This window comes from Calypte anna, chromosome 1 (genome assembly GCF_003957555.1).
Source record: "Calypte anna isolate BGI_N300 chromosome 1, bCalAnn1_v1.p, whole genome shotgun sequence".
Classification (NCBI taxonomy): Eukaryota; Metazoa; Chordata; class Aves; order Apodiformes; family Trochilidae; genus Calypte; species Calypte anna.
The window spans coordinates 178,524,553-178,545,065 of record NC_044244.1 but is presented as its reverse complement, the minus strand read 5'-3'; the positions used below and the strand labels follow the sequence as shown (position 1 = coordinate 178,545,065).

General features: G+C 38.7%; 1 protein-coding gene across 1 annotated transcript in view; it reads right to left on the bottom strand.

Annotated features, from left to right (window-relative positions):
* Positions 1 to 20,513, bottom strand: part of ATP8A2 (ATPase phospholipid transporting 8A2) — a 276,235-nt gene that overhangs the window by 129,933 nt on the left and 125,789 nt on the right. Inside the window, exons 25-26 of the mRNA XM_030458567.1 lie at positions 11,936 to 12,119; positions 7,035 to 7,145 (exon numbers count right to left, since the gene is read on the bottom strand). Of these exons, the coding sequence (XP_030314427.1) occupies positions 7,035 to 7,145; positions 11,936 to 12,119 (295 nt within the window). The remainder of the gene's footprint in view (positions 1 to 7,034; positions 7,146 to 11,935; positions 12,120 to 20,513) is intronic.

The window sequence follows — 20,513 nt, the reverse complement described above, 5'->3', positions numbered from 1 at the left end:
AAATTAGCCAGTGGTAACAATATAAAGTAGGCACTGTAAATCCTAGCTAAGAAAGAATATATTTTTAAGAATAATAAGCAATGCACTATCTGGACAATTTTGGATTATGTTCATCTACTGTATTTTATGATGTTCCAAGGAACTTGGCAGTCTATTTGCACGATCTGTTTTCTATAACTATTTGCTACTAAAAAATGTTTTCTTGAATTGGAGCCTACCATTAGCTTTTCTGATGGACAAGCAGGGGATAACATTCTGTGCTGCCCTAAGTCTTCTGTTTCTGCATGTTCAACCTGCTTATTAGGCTGGTAAGAAACAGTGCAAGATAAAAATAAGCACATGAGACCTGGTTTTCTAATCATTACCAAGAGACAGTGCTGAGCCTCACCCGCACTGATTCTCATACTGTGTCCATTACTCTGCTTTCCAGGTTTGCAGGTTCAGTACTATCATTTCCATAAATATTCTGATTTTTTTTAACTGCTTAAAATTACCTAGGCTGTGGGGTTTGGATTCCTTTCTTTTTACACATTTCAAACACAAGTTACCAAGAAGGAAAAAAAAAGAAAAAAGCCATACACACAACACAAAAACAAACAAAACCAAAACATGCAAAAACCCCCACCAAACAAAACAAAACCAAAAACACCCCAAAACCCCAACCCTCACTAACAGAACCTCAACCAAATAAATAAAAACCAACCCACTCAGAATAAAGCAAAACTCAAAAAAATTTCCTTCACTTTCTGGAAAAGACTCTGTTACCTCAATACTGACCTCTTAGAACCAATAATGCTGCTGCTGCTTCTGAGAGGTGAAGGTCTTTGGCAGGTCCTGTGGGACACCTGTCAGCCCCATACTGCTCTCCATGACCCCACAGCATGCACAAAAGCCTTCTACATGGGAACTACCTAAATTTACACCTGATATCAAATCTTAAGGACAGTAAATCCCACCTTTTGCCTATCTGAAAACATCTGTCCACACAGGGTAAGTTGCTTATTGCAGATATGCATGAAGGGGTAAAAATTAAAAAGCCAGGATTTCCAAATTATATAAAATGGAAATTACACTAACATTCCTACTCTGCTTCACTATGATACAGCATTGCTATAAGCTTACAACACCGAGTACATTTAAAGAGAAGTAATACTGTTAAATGCCCACTAGCATTTGAAGTATTTGAAAAGGCAACTAAATATTTTGACCACATAAGCATGACAAGAGAAGCTGTTATCCCTGTTCAAGAATTTTACAAACAGATGTTCTTATTATTAATTTAACATGGGTAAAATACTGCTCTTCTGTTTTAACAAGGTTGCTTTTCATGACAACAGTTATTGCACTTCAAGTCCTCAACTCAATGCAAAAATCCCACATGTCAGGTTTTCTATTGGCTGGCTGTACTCCGAGTTGCAAAGACAATTGGAAACAGAAGGCACAGGGATGTAGGTAAAAGTCAGATTACATAAATCTGGGATAAGCACACAGAAGCATTAGAGGACTATATTTTTTAGTATCATATCAGATATACTCAATATTGCATGCCATCTGGATAAGAGCCCTACAATTCCCATGTCTGCTTTCCATTTTCAAAAAATACTCGTTGTGTTTGACAGGAAGGCATGAATATAGGGAAAAAACTCTGAAAGGTCTCATGCAGCATGAGAAACATTTCATGCATGTTTGCACAGCCTTGTGCTATCAGCTGGTCTGAAGTGGTGACCACAGAGTGTGTGGAGCTCTTCACAGCTCTCATTGCCAGATCTGACTCACAACACCACCACTCATACAGAAGTATGTTTATCTAGGTGTTGTGTTTACTCAGAGCTTTTAAAATTTGAAAAATCAGCTCTAAAAGAGCAACTATGATCCTGGTGGTTTGCTCTACATTACATTTATCTTGTTCATATATAAGATTTCCTTCTCTACAAAGAAACAGCTTTCCAGTCTGAGCTTACAATTTATCTCTAGATTCAGCAGAAGAGAAAACAACACAGCATAAGGTATGTACACCATACTCTTCCATTCCCATTTGACATTCATTTCTCTCTCATAGCCCTGCACTGCCAAACCTTGACACAGAGACCATCTATTTTTTCCCCACTCACACTCAATTCTGCACTACATAATACATATTGTTTTATATGAAGTATGTTTCAGATAAACAGCCTGCTCCAGTGAGCACATTTTTCCTGCATACTATGCTGCCCCAAAAGCTATCTTCCATGCTACTGTTTCCACAAAACTATTCCCAAATGCCTTGAACTTCTATTTGATATTTCTGATATTTCCTTTGATGTTGCCATGTTTCTACTTCTCCAAGCATGACATGAAAGCAACATTCCTGTGTTCTTTTACATTTGAAATCAGCTATATTTCAAAACTCTGATGTCATCAGGACAACTTTATATCATCTCCAGTGAAATATATCTGCTCAGCAGATGTGAAACAGGTCTTTTGTTTCACTATTCAGTTTAAAGCCAGCTATATAAATAATTGAATGAGATGATGTTTTGTAATGATGCCCAGGTGTTAGTCAGATCTTCAAAAACCATAACTCTGTCACTGACTTGCTTCAGGAAGGTCCTAAACAACTGGCTTTCCTAAGCAATGGGTTTAGTGCACACTGCTACTCTAGCCAGACATAGGACATGAGAGAATGCACACCAAAGAGTGGGGTTTATTGTCACATTTCCTTCCTGCAGCCATCTCGGTAGCTTTCTAGGTAGGTTCCCTTGCTGCTGTTAGGACAGAGCCAGCAGAGCCAGTCAGAGTGGGCAAGCTGCAGCAATCAACCATCTCTGCAGAAGGAAAGCCTTGGCTCTACAGCCCTCTAGCAGAAGTGAGGCCATCAGAGAGAGAACCCCAACTTCACACCCTGAAGCACCTTGGTAGCAGTGATATGCAAGGGCTCGGAAATCAAAGACTCACACTGAAAGGACTTAAATTTCCAAGACCTGCTTCTCTTCCTGCTTTTGATTTATATTTCATTGAGCTTTGTATTTTCAAAAATCAAAGGGGGATAAAAAAAGAATTGGCAGGAGGACAATGATGATGAAATACAAAGCAAAGGAGAGATCAGGTCAAGGAGAGGAGAGGAGAGCAACACTGAGTGTCCAGCTCTTAAGCCAAACCAAAATCTTCTCAGGCTTCACTGAGCTTTATCACTTTGATGACTTAAAATTCACCTTTTGAAAAAACATGAGGAAAGCTTAATCAGTTCCCAGGGCAGTGGAAAATAATACTACTATCCATGTCCCCTGCAACCACCAGACTATAAGGACTGCCTTTTGCTTTTCTAGCTGCATGAAATTGTCTCAGTATGGGCACACATTTTAGGCATTATCAAAGCGGCTGAAAACACAGTTCCTGGACTGTGTTCCTGGCCTTCACAAAGAATAAACCATTGCAGGAAGGTAAGCACCAGCTTTAACCCAGCAGAACCTCTCTTTGGATTAAAGCCCATGATGCCAGTCACCTGAGTACACTTCCCATCAAATCCTATATTCTGTATTTTAATTACAACTTTTCCCAGAAGGTGAAGGAAAGCTTATGAAATTTAATGTTTCAGAGATGCCACAATTTGGATCTTTCTTATATAAGAGTGGTTGCTATCAAGACGAACCTGAAGTGTATTATTAATTTTAACATACCAATGCTGGGATGAAAGGACACAATACTATGTTCTCCTCAAGCACTTAATCATGTCTCATTAAGTTTAATCTTCATGTATGCCTCTGCAAGCTATGTCCAGATGTTCTGTGTACTAAGCCTGAGCACCATTGCATATTTCTCTCTGATATTTGAAAAGTTTCAGTAAATAAAAGTGCTTCACTGCAACAGCATTCATTTACGCAAGGTTTACTATAGTTATTCCTCAGGTGTTAAAGCTTCACTGAAATAAAACAGAAACAGTAACAAAGGTAAAGCTGACAGTCATATTGACCAATGTACTTTTTGATTCAACTCTATAAATATTTACAGTTCTTCAGAAGATCAACTTAGAAAATAGTTCATGCTCAAATCCCTGCTTCATAACAATGCTAAAAGAATATTCCCTATACACCACACATCCAAGCAGGATGTACAAGCAAATATTAAACTTGTCCAGAGCATTGGGAGGCAACCAGGAACATACTACATGCATAGGCAACAGTGCAGGAGTGCTAGGTGCTCATCTACCATCCTCTCAAGTTGAAGGATTTATTCCCTCATGTGGCTCCTCTTTCATGAGCATCAATCCATACCCAAAAATTGATTAGCACTCCTGAGCTTCACAAGAGAAATGCAAAACAAGTCAGCTTTCTTTGTGTAAAGCTGGGGGAATTAAGAGACCTCCTCTCTCTCCCCTGCTTTCCTATGATGCCAAAATTGGTGTCTATTCCATTTCCAAGCAATTTGACCAGTTTTAGAGAGTTTTGGAGGGGGAATTCCTTAAGGCCCATAGTATAGCAAATTCACCAGGGGAAGTAAAACCAAGTCAAGCTCTTCCCATTGCCGCAGGTCTACAAGATTCCTTCTCTCACTTCACTTCCCTTAAGTCTTAAACTTGCTCCCAGTTTCTATGCAGTGTGAGCACAGAGGAATAACCAACTGCAGGGCTGAAGTTCTTTGCACATTTTTCAGTGCTCAGTTGTTAGATGTAACCACCCTTAGCCATGGACATCAGGAGACTCAAAAGCTCATTTGGCTCAGTAAAAAAGGCAGAAAAAGTTGGACTAATGCAGTAAAGAGAACATCTGACCTCACATTACTGGAGCAGATTTGCATTTTGTGTATCATATAGTGCTATCTCTGGCTAATAAAATTCCTCCCTATGGTAAGATCATTACATTACCTTAGCCTGGAGGTCCCAGAGACCTTCACCTGTTTCCAAGCATGTCTACAGCTGTCCCCATGGGATGGCACAACTCACCCATGTAACATTTGGTGCAGAACTGAATTTAATTGTAAATGAAGCAGACACACACTGCTATGGGTAAGAAGCAGAAGTTTCAAAACTAAGTTTCAAATGGAGAAAAGAATCCTATAAGGCAATAATGAAGCTGGTAAGCATTTTCTGAACAATTCAGGGGAAAACCACCAACAAATCACACAGTAAGAAACCCACTAGAAAAGTTTTTAAAAGTTGTTTCTTTTATAATAATAATGAATACAACTGTCATCTGTAACAACACTTAAAAACCCCTACTAAAATCATAAGGTATGATAAGATGAAGTCACATTAAGGACTTATTTCCGAAAGTAAAACATGAACCAAACCTTAATTATCGAAGTGAGCTAAATTGATCCCAGACTTGTGAAGGTGGCTTTCACACTAGGACACAAACACATCTGTGAAATCTCAGGAATATGGATTTAAATTTGGCAGAGAAAGAGCTGGAACACAGTCAATATTTAGCTGCTTAGAATTTAGGGAAAAAAACCCAATCAACTCCTCATACTACATCACAAATTTAGCATATTGTACCACCCTCAATCATCTTGTTTTCACCCACTACTGCAAAACACTGCCATTATTTTGATGGCACAGTGTATCTCACACTAAACAGAATGATTTATTGAAATTTTAACAGCCAACAGCTAATTCAGAAATGGTTAACACAGGAAAAATGGAGCAAGTTAGTGGAGAATAACTGTTCTCTGAAAGCCCAGCATCACACATAAAAGATGATCAGACTCTCAGGGAGTAAAGTATACACACACTGACCATGGTATGATTCACTGAATAGTTCTAACATTACTTATTGACTATCTCCTGTAATCAATATAACTAGACCTCTAATCATAAAAGTTCTAATTTTGTTATCTGTTAACCTCATTCACGTCTGCTTAACTGTAGCAAGAAATAAAAAACCTAATATATACACATAAACATACATAGATAAAGCTGATGAGCAGGGAAATTGCTGCACCAAGTGACCACTTGATACTCAAGTGAGCAATCCATTGAGTTCAAGTTCCTCCTGTGTTTTTAACTAGGCAACAACACACGATAAACATCCCTTCTTGATCCTTCTTAAATTCAAGACTATGTCCTGAAGCATGAGAGCTACACTCCTAACTAACCAGGATGTAATGCAATACACTATTATTCATAGCAGTATTTAGCCCTCTTTAAAATAAAATTTAACTAACTGACATCTTCAGGCAATTAATTTTTTAAAAACACAGTTACATTTTAACCTGACTGATTTTATAATGTCAGTGGCACTGTAGGGCAACATGTCCTCTCTTTCCATAAAGCAAGACAAACTAATGTCAGTTCCAACTATGCTGATTTGGAAGCAAGAGCTGTAGGTTTTGCTTAATTTATCATTTGGCTATAGAGTTCTTCTTAATTCTATCAAGTGAACTTTTGAATCACCTTTGGCTCCAAACTCAAGTTTTATAAATATAATCTCTGACTGAAATGTTTCTATGAATACAAAGAATCTCTGAATAAGAAAATTTGCACAGAAGGAATCAACTTTGTGCCTGACATCTCAGATCCAAGGCTTCATCGTCCCCTCGGTTTTCCTTTTGCAAACATTAAAAGATACAAGTGAACTAACTTATTTTGAGAAAGAAAACAGAATTTTAAGTTGTTAAACATGGAAAAAATGTCAGCCCTTTTAGTTCAATCCATTTGGATGAGTTTTTCTCAGAGACAGAATCATAGAATGGTCTGGGTTGGAAGGGACCTTAGAGATCATCTAGTTCCAAACCCTCTGCATGTGCAAGAGCACCTCCCACTAGACCAAGTTGCTCAAAGCCCTATCCAACCTGGCCTTGAACAAACACTTCAAGAGGAAGAATCCACAACTTCCCTGGACAACCTGTTCCAGTGTCTCACCATCTGCACACTCAAGAATTTCTTCTTAATGTCTGAATTAAATCTGCCCTCTTCCAGTTCAAAGCTGTGTCCCCTCATCCTACGCGACATGCCCTAGCAAAAAGTCCATCACCAGTTTCCCTGTAGGCAAGATGTTAGTTCTTAGATGATTTGAAGAGCAAGCATTGGTAAGACTCATCCACTCAGTTACTCTTACCTCAATGATATACAAAACCACATTCTTGTAGAAGCAATACAATATGCACTTGGTAACTCGATTGTAACTCCAAGCTCCATGGACCAACAACAGTTTCTCCAAGTAGGAAAACTGAAAGACAGAAAAACAAGCTTTTACAAATAAGAATAAAAAAAAAATTAAAAAAAAAACCACAGAGTAAACCTCTGCCCTCAGAAAAAAAACCTCAGATCAGGATGTAAATGTCAACTCTTCACTTCATGGCCAAAGACAGCTGCTGGGTTTGAGGGTTTACAAGGTTCAGAATCTCCTTTTCCCATGTTAAACCAACAGTCTGGGTAACAAGAACTGTCTTGAGATGAAACAAAATGCACGAGGGGGAAGACAAGTGGAAAAATAGATGTGTAGAGTCCTTTATAGAAAATGAATGCTTACATTAATGTTTTCAGCCCACAGAATGTGTGATTGTGTGTTATAGAATCATAGAATTGCTCAAGCTGGAAAAGACCTTTAAGATCATCAAGTCCAGCCTTGTCCTGACCCTATTACCCTATTTCTGATGACCCACCACTAAACCATGTCCCCAAGCACCACATCCAGGTGATTTTTAAACACATTCAGGGATGGAGACTCAACCTGGGGAGCCTCTTCCAGTGCTTAACAACCCTTTCTCTAACAAAGTTTCTCCTGATATCCAGCCTAAATCTCCCCAGATGTAACTTGAAGCCATTTCTCCTTGTTCTGTCATCTGTCACCAGTGAGAAGAGACCAACCCCACTTTCACTATGACCTCCCTTCAAGTATCTGTAAAGAGTGATAAGGTCTCCCCTCAGCCTCCATTTCCCCAGACTACAACAGCCCCAACACCCTCAGTCTCTCCTCATAAGGGATGTTTCTTAAGCCCTTCACCAGCTTTGCTGTCCTTCTTTGGATTTGCTCCATCCAACACATCCATGTCCTTTTTGTATTGAGGTGCCCAAAACTGAACACAGTACTTGAGGTGGGGCCTCACCAGTGCCAAGTACAGGAGCAGGAGAACTGCCCTAGTCCTGCTAGTCACACAATTTGATATATAAAGAAATATATATACTATATATTATATTAATGTTATAATAAATACATTATTACATAATAATACATTAAATATATCATGTATTATATGTAGTTGTAATAATATGCATAGCATAAATCAATAATGCTATATTTATATTTTTGTTTATATGTGTATATTATATTATACACATATATATATTATACACACACATATATATGTATATATATATGTATATGTGTGTATATATATATGTTTATATGTGTATATTTATATCATTGTATATGTGTTACAGAAAACACCCAGAATACTGTATCAAGAAAGAAGCAGTTTCCAAAAAGGACAAGGAAATGAATCCTGTAAAAAATGAATACTTTTTAATTCTAGTTGAACCAGATACAGCTGAAACTCAGCAGTTTTGAAAATGGACTTGTACAAAAACAGTCTCACAACACAGCCTAGGAAATGCATAATTCTCCAGCCTTGGTAGTGTCAGTGAAGCTTTTTATGGCCTGCAGCATTTCTCTTTTGTCCAGTTACAGACAGTTCAAACTGGTGACCAGATTTACTACTCAGTCTGTGTGTAACTAAGGAATTCTTGGACACCAATGTGGAACCATTATTTGCTTTGCCTCCTTTTCCACAAAGTTACTTTATAGGAGAAGCTGGACTTCCTAAACTTAGAATCTAGATAATTTGTTTTAATCAAAACTAACTTGAAATTGAAAGCTACAGTAATGAATTAAGACTGTCATGAGATAGCTCTGCTCCCATGATTTCCAGCACTGAAAGCACTGAACCACAAATCCTGTAAGAACAGCCTCTCTTCCACGCACCAGTAACTTAGATTTGTTAGGATATGCCAGCAAGGAAGGAGGAGAGAAAATAAAAGGGAACCAAACTTCATGGTTCAGTCTCTGCTCAACTGGAGTCAGGACTGAAAGTGGGATAACTCACAAGGGAGTAGTTGACCTACATGACACCTAATGCCTCAGTTAATATGCAGCACAGAAACAACTTTCCTCATCAAAATTCACTGACTAAACACAGCAGTGTTTGCCACCAAGTCCTGACAAGTCCTCCCAAACACCTTTTGTAGAAAGTAGACCCTATAAACCTTTCTCTGCTGAGACAAACAAGTGACCTGCTTGGATGCAGTCTCTGGAGCTCAAGGCAAGGGAAATCCTACCATTAACTGCTCTCATCTGCACAGCAAGCAAGTTACTAGTAACCTAAATAACACAGTCCTGAGCCTTTTCACACTGGTGAAGAGTTCCATTAAGATGTGGCAAGGAATTAAGCTTGTTTTGGTTCTGTACAGAAGTGCCCAGCTACTGGCACACTTCAGCATTTGAAGGGAGGGGGCTCTGCTAAGACACTACCCTTACTTGGACATTACTTTATTTACTGAATATTAAATCAGAAGAAAATACTATAACCATCTGGCTGGACTACCTGTGAAATAAGTTTCTGTAAGTTGTCACAGTTGTCTCAGAACAAAGCTTAGCATAGCTTTTTTTGTACAGAGATTGTATTTTAGAAAGATGCCCCCCCCCCCATCCTGACTAAAGGATGAGGTGATACGATGCTGGGGGGGGGGAGGGGAGAGGGAGGGCTAAAACAGTGAAAATACATCCAAAATGCAAGCCAAATTTTTCAAATAAGAAAACTGGAACATGAACTGTTTTTCCAAGAAAGACATTGCCCTTGTTAAGAAAAGGAAACAGTCCATAAACAACAGATGCTCTCTAGATTATGATGATAAAGTCTTTTCTTGATGAAAATAGTTATTAAATTCTACTACTGTAGCTCTAAACACTTAGGTCATTTGATTTGGGAATTATCTAAATAGGGATCATTGGTGCAGTGTCATCTTTAGAAAAAAAAGATTATTCAAACAGATGCTTCTTGCACCTGTGGAAGCTATTTGGAGTAGAGACAGACACAACTTGCCTTTTTATTTTTGTTTGGTTTCAGCTTTGATTCCCCCTGGATTCCTGAACGAGCCTCCATAGAGACTTTCTCTTCCACAAGAGCCTACTTCTGGCACCACTGCATTTATAATACCATTTGAACATGAGATGCTACATTATAGTGGTTGTCTTAAATTACTCAATAAGAACATACTCTGCCTCCAAGGCATGCACATACAATAACGCTTTAGTGGGAGTTATATGTCTTTGCTGAAAGAAATACACCCTATGGAGATCAAGTTTTTCCTTTGAACACTTTCTTTGAAACACATATTACCGTACATTATTAGTGTCCTTTACAAGAGGGATCCCTTCATATGTTTTCTAATAAGCACAAAGCTCTTCTATACAATTGCAAAAAATACAAATTCTACAGTGTTTTAGTAATTTTTGAATGTCTGAATTCTGTGTGACAAGCTTTTATTTCATAATGAACTACGATGATTTATTGCTATTTCGAGCAACTCTCTGACTGGAGTTTAAACCAAGAGCAATTTACTTCCACATTCTAACCCTAAACCCAAAGGTTGTTTTTTGTTAAGGCAGAAGCAACACAGGAACATGGAATTATTTCTTCAGATTTAATGTTGCTGCAACTAATGCAAAATTAATTAAGTGTGCAGGGCTCTCTATGGACAAAATTCTCACTGCTTCTGCTTCCTTATTAAAATGGAAGTAATCAATTATCTAAGGAAGCCTAGGTAAAGAGCATTAATTTATACAGCAGAAGCAATATATAGTTTACAGAAGTTAAAAATTTAAAAATTGCAAGATTCCACATACTTTACAATTATGGCAGTTCCTATAATGTTATGTATTTGGAATATGCTGCTGCTTATGACAGAATAAATCCTCAATAACACAGCTTAATTTTTTAAGATAATTTAGTGAAAACTTTCAGTTAATAAAGCCTGAAAGGTGGGGTGCTTCATCAGATTGAAGGATGGAGCAGCAATACAAGACTGCCACTTTGCTGCATGGAAAGGTTAACACAAGAAAATTTTCTGTGCAAACAGCAGCAGTGCCCACGGTGTTTCAAAACCTCACCTTCTACTGAAACTATCAAATGAAGATAATATCTCATATCACTGGGTAGAGCATATCTGCTTGTAACCTGCCAGAAAAGAACATTACCTGATTCTCACAGATCACTGAGGAGACAGCAGATTGTCTATACTTCTTGTCAGCTTCATCAGTTCTTGCCCTGCCATCAGTCTCAAACACATACACAGGGCACCTCAGCTGTAAATAGCATTCAGAGCACCTCCTTCCTTTCTTATGCCTATTTTTAAGTCTTTATTACATATCTTTATTTCTTCAATGCAACAAAAGAGGCTTTCTTTATGCTCCTCTTTAACTAAAGTAATCAGTGCTGGATTTGATGGGATAGTTTGGGAGCAGTGACCCAAATAACATTCAAAAATAAAATGAACCTAAATGAACCTCAAATGAAAGCACTAGCCAGCTGTCTAGAACTGTGACCAAAAATGAAAAAGGAGAAACCTCAAAATAAGATTTTCCAAACAGCTGAACTCTTACATGTCTGGTTACAATGCCTACTCATAGTAAGAGAAAAGTGCTTGCAGTGGGAGAGGTATCTTACACTGGTAACAGAAGCATGTTAACATAAGCATCACAAAGTGCTTCCCCTGATTACTGAAGAGCAAAGACACTGCACAGCTGGGAGGAAACCAACTTTGACAGAGGGTAGAGCTGAAGAACACAAAATCATAATCATGAATACCCCAAATACATCCAAGGTGTGTTTACAGCTGCCTTGAAAAGGAAATGAGCAGAGATGCTCCTAGCTTCAAGACCAGGAGAAGCCATCAAGCACTACACAGCCACACAGTGCATCCCTGACAAGATACAGTAGCTGATTTTTTTTGGCCACTGACCTGTGCAATAGCATAATCTGAGCAATTGGTTGCCTGCATGCCCTCATTGCCACTGATCCCCACTCCAACGTGAGCTGTCTGGATCATTCCAACATCGTTGGCACCATCTCCAATGGCAAGTGTTATGGCTTTGACGTGTTTCTTGACCATGTCTACTATTTCAGACTTCTGTAGAGGAGATACTCTGAAAAGGAGAGAAAAAGGTGTCAGTTTCTCACATGCTGAGCTATGTGCCTTTCCCAAAAGGACAGCTGTAATCTACATTTAGAAGTCATCAAAGGGCAGTTGCTGGGAAGTTTCTTGATATTCAACAGCTAAGCTTCAGAATCTGTGCCAAACCATTTCAGAAAGAAAAATAGTTTCACATTTATCATTACTGACTTCTATTTTATGTAAAAGGGACTAAAAATGTATGAAAAGTTTTAAAGCTTTGTTCTCCTCCTCCAGCCCTAGCCTAATACACTTTGGCACAAACCAGTGATGTTATACTGGGAATTCTGGAGAAAGGAGTTTCCTCTTCTACCACCATGGTTTCCTGATAAGGAGTGCAGGCTGACCCATCAGCTGTCAACACTGCATCTCCATCCAGGAGGTGGAAGATCACTAATATATTCACAGAGTACATCAGAGACATTTTCAGTGGCTTGGCAAAAGGTACTGCAGGCTTTACTTAACTCCCTCCTCCAGCTTCTCTCCCCACACACCAGGCCATTTTCCAGCCTCAGACTACATAGGATGAGAAAAAGGCCTCTCCTTGATCTCACACACCCCTCACATTCTGGTACAACTCTGACTTCAGTGATGATGTTGCTCAATTCCCCATTCAAAACCAAGAAGTCTGACTTCATAATACCTGAATATTCCCACCAGTTTTATTGGTAGTTACTTTAACCTGATCCTTCTCTCATTTTGCATCAGTTCCAGTTAGATAAAAATTAATGGAATTCAATAGAGTTAAACTAGTCTAAACCTTGGAGAAGTGAAAAAATACTCATGACTGGGTTGCTAAATTGAATAAGACAAACAAAATGGCCTTTTTTCATAAAAAAAGGTGGATCAGGTTACCACATCATGAGGTATTCTGGAAATACCTACATGTAGATTAAATATTTCCATTCTAACCCCATCTGTACAAACAACCTTAACTCCTTTCCCCATCAGTTTTAGTTAAAGTTCAAAATTATTTCATATTGCCTTAAATAAAGCTTTAGACAAAACTTTTCCACATCTCAAGTCAGACACATGACACTCAAGAAAAGAATGTAACTGATATCTAGAAGCTTAACTATTAAAATGGGGGGGAAACGGGGAGTTTGGTAAATGGAAGAAATAGGTTTCTTACATGGCATTTATTTCCAGAGTCTACATCATGTGGGAGCAGCTTAAACAGCCTTTGAGCACACCCAACTGGATTACTGATGACCAAAAAACCCCACAAAACCCAGTTATCTTGCTCATCATTCTACTTTATGGCCTTTGCTTTGTTTATTGCTGACCACATTTTAAAATAACTTGATGAGTAATTGGGGGGAAAAAAGAATTCCTAAAAAAAATTTGCTGGGCTCAAAATTCACATGTGAACTAAGCCACCTGAAAAGTCTAGCAGCTGTCCTGAGTCTACAAGCTGAACACAGGAAAAAGCTGACTAGGCCATAAAATTTACTTAATACCACTGGAGGATTTACTAAGCACTCAGCTACCTGTCAATGGAAACACCACTTGGCATTGTAGTTGCTGACTTAAATTATGAACACATACACCTAACACAGTCACCAACCTATGGTTCACCAAAGGGTCTGTTTATTATTATAAAGCATCTCTGAACAGAGTCTGCAGCAAATTTTAACTTTTAACATACACACACACACACACCTCTCTTTCCCAGCTCAATCTTCACAGGACAGAATACAAAACCATGGAGCAAGCAGTCAGCCAGGACTTCAAGATGTAAAATTGGTGCTCCAGAGGGGCTTCAAGCCAGATCTAGAGGAATGGGATTGACAAGTGCACAGACCCCAATTACAAGCCCTAAGGACACCTCCAGTACACAGGACCATATACTGGCAGTCCCCTTGAGCAATCATTTCACTGCAGCTGAGCACTGTGTGTATCTGCTGATGTCCGGAGAGATGTGTTTGTATGAGAAGGCCAATTTACATTCATTTAGTTTAGTTACATGGCAACAAAAATAGCCGAGAAATTTCCTGGTTTTAAAGTAAAAAAGGAACGAAAAAGACAGGTTTGAACAGTATCTCTGATTCTGTAGTTTAAGCTAGCAGCTTGTCTACTTAGAACATGACTGGAATGTGGCAGAGAAGCTTGACTTTATTCTAGCGCTGTTTAGCTGCAACATGTCAGGCAGTGAATACATCCTGAATTCACTTCTGTGCCTGCAGTGGAGCTTTGGCTTCAGATTTTAAGTCAGTTTTAATATTAATGACCTATTGTTTGTCAAATCAATCAAATGCCCCAATATAAATACATTCCTAAACAACTACATATGTACACAGAGCACGCTTTTACTGACTTGACCAGATAAAGTTTATACCCAGTTACATAACTCCCAGATTAAGACTTGGATCTTTATATGCCTAGTAAGACTAAACAAGCTACCAGAAAACACTAGATATATGCTCTGCTTTAAACAAACCCCTCACAACATTTCTGTACTTGGTTTAAGATGATTAAGCCTAAGACAAGTTCTGGCACAAAGTGTTACTTGATTATAATTGTATATTCGAAACAGAAGCTTTATAGGAAGCATCCTCTTCGACACCTCCACATCAAGTACATCCCAAACTCCTCAGAACACATCTTACTTCACACAGTATGTTAATGACAGAAGTTACAAATTGAAATGGCCCCTGATTTCCTGGGGGGTTTTACACCCCTCCCCTTCCAATTCACACTTTTGCCCTTCAAACCTTTTCTGCTCCTTGTAATCTATTTGGTACCAACACACTACATTAGATGACATTAATCCCTATAGCTAGATGATCAGAGCTGTGTTCATTTCTGCACATTTGATAAGCTGTCTACATGAATAACTAGAAGATTATAGCATAGGACACTATTAACTTGCAGCTTCCCCCAGGTGATGCATTGGAATGGGAGGAGGAATTGACAGATTCACAAAGATTCCTGGACAAATTAATAAGTTCAAAGTATAAAGCACTAGTAAGAACTAATTATTTGGGGAAAAATTTTTGCAATGACAGGCAGCTATTGATAATTTTCATTGGGCAAAAGGATGTAAGCTCTGCCTTAATATAAGCCCAAATAACAATTAATGTATGAGCAAAACATTACTTGCATCAAAATCTTCTGCTTAATCCTATGTTGATTCACTGGTCAGCCAGCAACGCTCCTTACAAATGTTCTTAAGAGTGCAACCCAAGACACGTTCACTAGAAATGTTTGTTTTAACATGTTAAATAAGTTATTATTGTCTCTGCTCAAAAGCTTCTTTCAAAATCAATATGATTAGCCTCATCTAAACTGACTCCTTTATGCATACTCTTGGAGGGGGGCAGGGATCATGTTTGAAATACCAGCATTATTGTGCTTAAAAGGATGAAATTTTCAGATTCATGCTAGAACTGCTTCCCAGAGAGCCTGAATTTTATCTACACAGCCTACAGAGAGCCTGGGGTCAGGCCTGTGCCTTTATAAAATGTTTATAGTGTTCAACCTTTGGCTGTGAAATATAAAGTGTTTGTGACTGAGGGAAGGGATGCACAGTCAGCTGTCAGCCAGCCAGCAGACCTGCTACTTGCCCAAGTCTGGGGTTTCTTCCTGTAGCTCTGCTTTGTAAAAGCTTGTATGTAAAAAATGAAGGCTCTCTTCAGTCTCATATCTGCTTAGTCTTTACCAACATTTTTACCAGATTCATAAAGAAAGCAGGTTCCATCCTGAATCAAGTCACCATTGCCTTCCTATCATAATGCTTCATTCATAACAGGATGGATGGAAGCTATAGAAGGCACAAAGCACTTGGGAAGAAGCTGGGAGAGAAATGCAGCCCTGAGCCAGGAACCCTCAAAGACATAAACCTAATTATCCTCAGGTCATAAATCCATAAGGAAAATGCAGAAGGAGGCAGGGCTAAGTAGTTTTCAGATAACATAGTACTATATTGTTACTATCAGTAAATACTTCAGGATCTCCCTCATCTGCTTAGAGGAAGCTCATGAAAAAAAACCAAAAAACAGCCCAGGGCACAGCACAGAGCAGTAACAGAGCTGGTTTCCAAAGAGCATGCTGCAGAGTTGGCTGCAGTTACTTTTGCCCAGGTACAGCCATTTATGAGCAAAATTCTTCCCTGGTATGTTTTGCTTGTTCCTAAAAGTTGTACTCATATGGTTTAGTCTTAGGTAGTCCCACAAGTAGCAGTGATATGGAATCTATAATCCTTATGAGTCCCTTTCAACTTGAGATATTCCACAATTTTACTCAGCATTTTGCTGGAAGGTTTGCACAGGCTTACTTGATTCCTTTGAATACAGAATTCAAGCACTGATGGAGGATCTTCCAGTTTAATTTTTTTCACCAGGAAAACTTACAGGAGAAACAGAACAATTCACAAATTTGTATCAGCTATGTCATCTTTCAGTGAATTATTTCACACAAAAACCCCCACACAGCAGTGGTGATATTTTCAAAAATAAATATAAAAAATTAATTTAGAAGCCCATTTTGGCAGCAAAATTTTTAAAACCTCAAAAGTATGTAGAAGAACAAAATGAAAACAACCATTTTATCTAGGCAAAGCTATGTGAGAGATCTTTAACTTCAATTTTTAATGTAGTGCAAGTCATTTAAATCAATCCCTTCTTGCAGCCTGACAAGGCAGCTATCCCTCTTCTTCCCAGACTGTAATACATACCAAGATGGATGCAGTCACAAATGAGATGGGAAGCTCACAATCAGCACTAGTCCTGTGTTACATAGATCTGCTACATACTATCAGCAGGATGTGAGAAACAGTCTCTTAATTCTGCCCCTATTCATATCTGTATTTATTGCACAGTTCCAGATGCATAAGAGCAACAAATAGCAACTGTAAAGAATACTTCTCAAACAGGCCCTTAAAATACAGCTGCATCATTGCAGAAAATTCAAAGTACAGACATAAGCCACAGATTAAAAAAAAATGCAGTATTTCAGAAAATTAGTTTTATTTATTACATTGAAGTCTAAAGTACCCTATGAAGACAGGGTTCTGTTAAAGAACAAGCAACAGAGACTGAGACTACTAGCTGTATAAAGAGACATGATTAATAAAGAACAAGATAAATAAACTTACTGGAGTCCCTTTATCTATAAGGCAGACAGAAAAAGATTAGGTAATTTATAATGATCCATTTATATCCAGGTCATCTTAAAAGGCCATAAAGGGAAGGCAGCTCCCCAAGCTTTTTTGCACCCAAGGAAGGCACAGCTTGATGCTGAGTCTCAGCACTCTCCTCTATTCCAAAATGTGTTGGGTTTTGTGGAGATTTTTTTGTTCATGGGTCCCCTCTCCCAAAACAAGCAGACTAGAGTATTTCTGTTGAAGATGTGTATCCCCCTCATCCCTAAATCAATACAAAGTGCTCTTAAGCCATTCTTATCCTCACTTTTCAATGTGAGGATAACTTTTTCATGTTAATTTGTGAAAAGAAAGCAAGGAAGCTTTTTCAAGTATTGTCTCCTTCTGCTTCCATCCTGTAACAGGCATTAACACAGACATTAATGTCTTTAACATGTAACATTAATTTGATATTCTGCTTCCTTGAAATGCCTTGTTAATGCAACATAAGAGGCCCTTAAGAGCCTGCTTTTACTGCAGCAAACATGATTCTACCCTGTTCTATCGTAAAATACACAAGTACTTCAAAACTCTCAGTGACCTCATCTTTGGAAAAGGCAGAGATGGGAGACAGCCCAGAAAGAGCTGGGAGCTATCAATAATACTGACATTTAAGCATATGCATTGGTTCCCAGAAAAAAGCAGCAAGATAAATTAACACACCACCAAAAGTAATGCTCAGAAAGCAAGGAATGTTACCATGACATCATGTTTAGTAGTTTTTAATTACACATTGATTTCTCCTGACACACACCAGAGTGAAGATTTCAACTATGTGTCATCCAAACAAGGGCTAGTTTTGAATTACAGTAATGATGCTCTGAAACATCTTGGATAGATTTATAATGATGCAGTAACCCACACAGAAGGAGAGTTAGCAAAAGCACCCACATGTCATATTGACTCAAAACGTGCACTACATTGAATGCTTTTCATTTACCAAAATGAATCCAAATCACCTTCACCTGCTGACAACCACAATTTCACAGGGACTGCTTCTGGTGCAGTACTTACAACTTTGGAGACAGCACTGAGTGAACTGATGGATAGTTTAATGTTCAAAACAAACACCTAAGGAATTCATCCAACTAAATATAAATGCCTCCAATGGAGACTTCTCTATCTGCACTAATCACACCATGCTCCTTTTATAGCCAACAGAGAGAAATGGGCACTACTGGCTTATTTTAGATGTGTAATTTAGATGTGTTCATCGCCTCTTCCTCTCCACCACGGTAAAGTGGGCTGAAGGTAAGTACTTCACATGATAACTACTTCATATGATAACTACTTCACATGACAAAGCCCACTATTGTCATGTAAAACTACTCAGGATGAAACCTTCATTGCATTATTGCAATGCTGAAAATCAATCAAGTGCACTTACTTTCTGGGCAGGTGGAATGCCTGCTTCCTCCCAGCACAGGAACCTGATGCTGAGCTGATAGACCACAACCTCCTTTGTTTCTCTTAAAATTCTTCATTCTTGACTGCACTTCCAGCTCATGCTAATTGTTTTCTACAATAATTTCCAAGTCCCATCTCATCTGAACACAGACAACTAGAAGTATTACCAAACCTTTACTGGCTTCTGTAAAAACCACCACAGCTTCATCACCCACTGTCATTTCAGCTGTATTCTCACTTCTCCATACTTTTTTTTTTTCCCTGAGCAGACCACCCTACAAACTGCTTCACTTGTCCAAATTTAACAGACCAATTTCAAGCTTGTCTATTCATTTTAAGAAGAGTCTTGCATCCTATTTCACTTATCACGAGTCTCATTTCATCTTCTTGTGACTACAAGATGAACATCTTCCCTCAGTTTCTCAGCCTCACTGACATGCCAGTCACAACACTTGACTTCCTGAGCAACATATGTTACCTCGACATTTTAAGCTCCCCAGAACAGGGGACTTCTGATGCCTGGCATGGTTCTCAGTCAAAACACATCCACACTCCACTACATAGATGCTCACAGGCCACATGGCACTTCTTCTCAGTATAATTCCTAGTAAGATAGTTCCTTTTGGATCACTTTTCTTCTTACTATAGAGCTCTCTATTTTAGAGTTCTAAAGCCACTGAATCTTACAGTCTCCTGAAGAGGAAAAAGCCAAATTCATTTAGTACCTTTTATCACAAAAGGTTTTTTTTTTCCTAATTAGACATATTCCTTAAAATATGTATCACTAGAGAATTTCTCCCTTGCATTCTGTGTTTCGACAACTCATTTGCCATTCACAGTTGCCACTGAAATGATCCCCAGAGGAGCAGGACTACAAAATAATCTCTTTATAAGCTGGATTCAGTGTATTCAGCAGTGTGATAGAATATACAGCACCCCAGAGAACACAGGGTTAAGTTTCAAGTCAGCATCTTCTTCCTCTTTGATATCCCTCCCTCCCTACATGTTTCTGTCGATTGCCCTTCCTCCAACCTGATTTATGGGGCAAAGATTAAATAGGTAAAATCTAGTTTGCAAAATGAATGATTTTGGAAAGTGATGAGTTGGCATAAACACAGTGTTGAACGCCAGACTATTCTGCATTTTTAATGATAATGGTCGCTAGTGGCAACAGCTATAATACATCTTTAAAGTGAAACTAATGTATAAAATTAATTTTGAGCTTCCCTCACCCCAAGCTGATTAAGGCACATTCATTTCCATGTTAATCAGCCTGAGCAGTTCTTATGCAACGCAGAAATCTGCCTTTTTCTAAAGACGGAGCAAAAAAAAGTCATCCATGTCTTTGTAACCTTGGGGACACAGAGCAAGCACCCGTGTTTCACACAGCAGAGCTTTTTACAGACTTTTGTGACATGATGTGCTAATTGAAGCTGTGGCCATGAAATAAGCACTTCAGCCTGTTTAGTGAGGCTCTGTCCTGCAGTGAATAAAACAGACCAAGCAGGAGAGCCAGGGTGAGCCCTTGCCACCAGAACAAGAACCCCAAGGTAGCATCAGCCAAACCATGCCAGCAGCTGAGGTGCTCTGATCCTCCACAGGAGCTATAGCCCAGACACACTAAACACAGCTACTGCTTCTTTCAGGATCGTATACCTAAGAAAACCCACAAAGATTGACATGGAGAGGAAGATGAAGGTAGATGTAGCTAACAGATTTGAGACAGTTTGCCATTTCAGCAGTGCCACAAGCACTGACAGTTTTATTTCTTCATTCCAAGTTGTAGTAATGCTGCATTATTATGTTTTGTTCCTTCTCTAG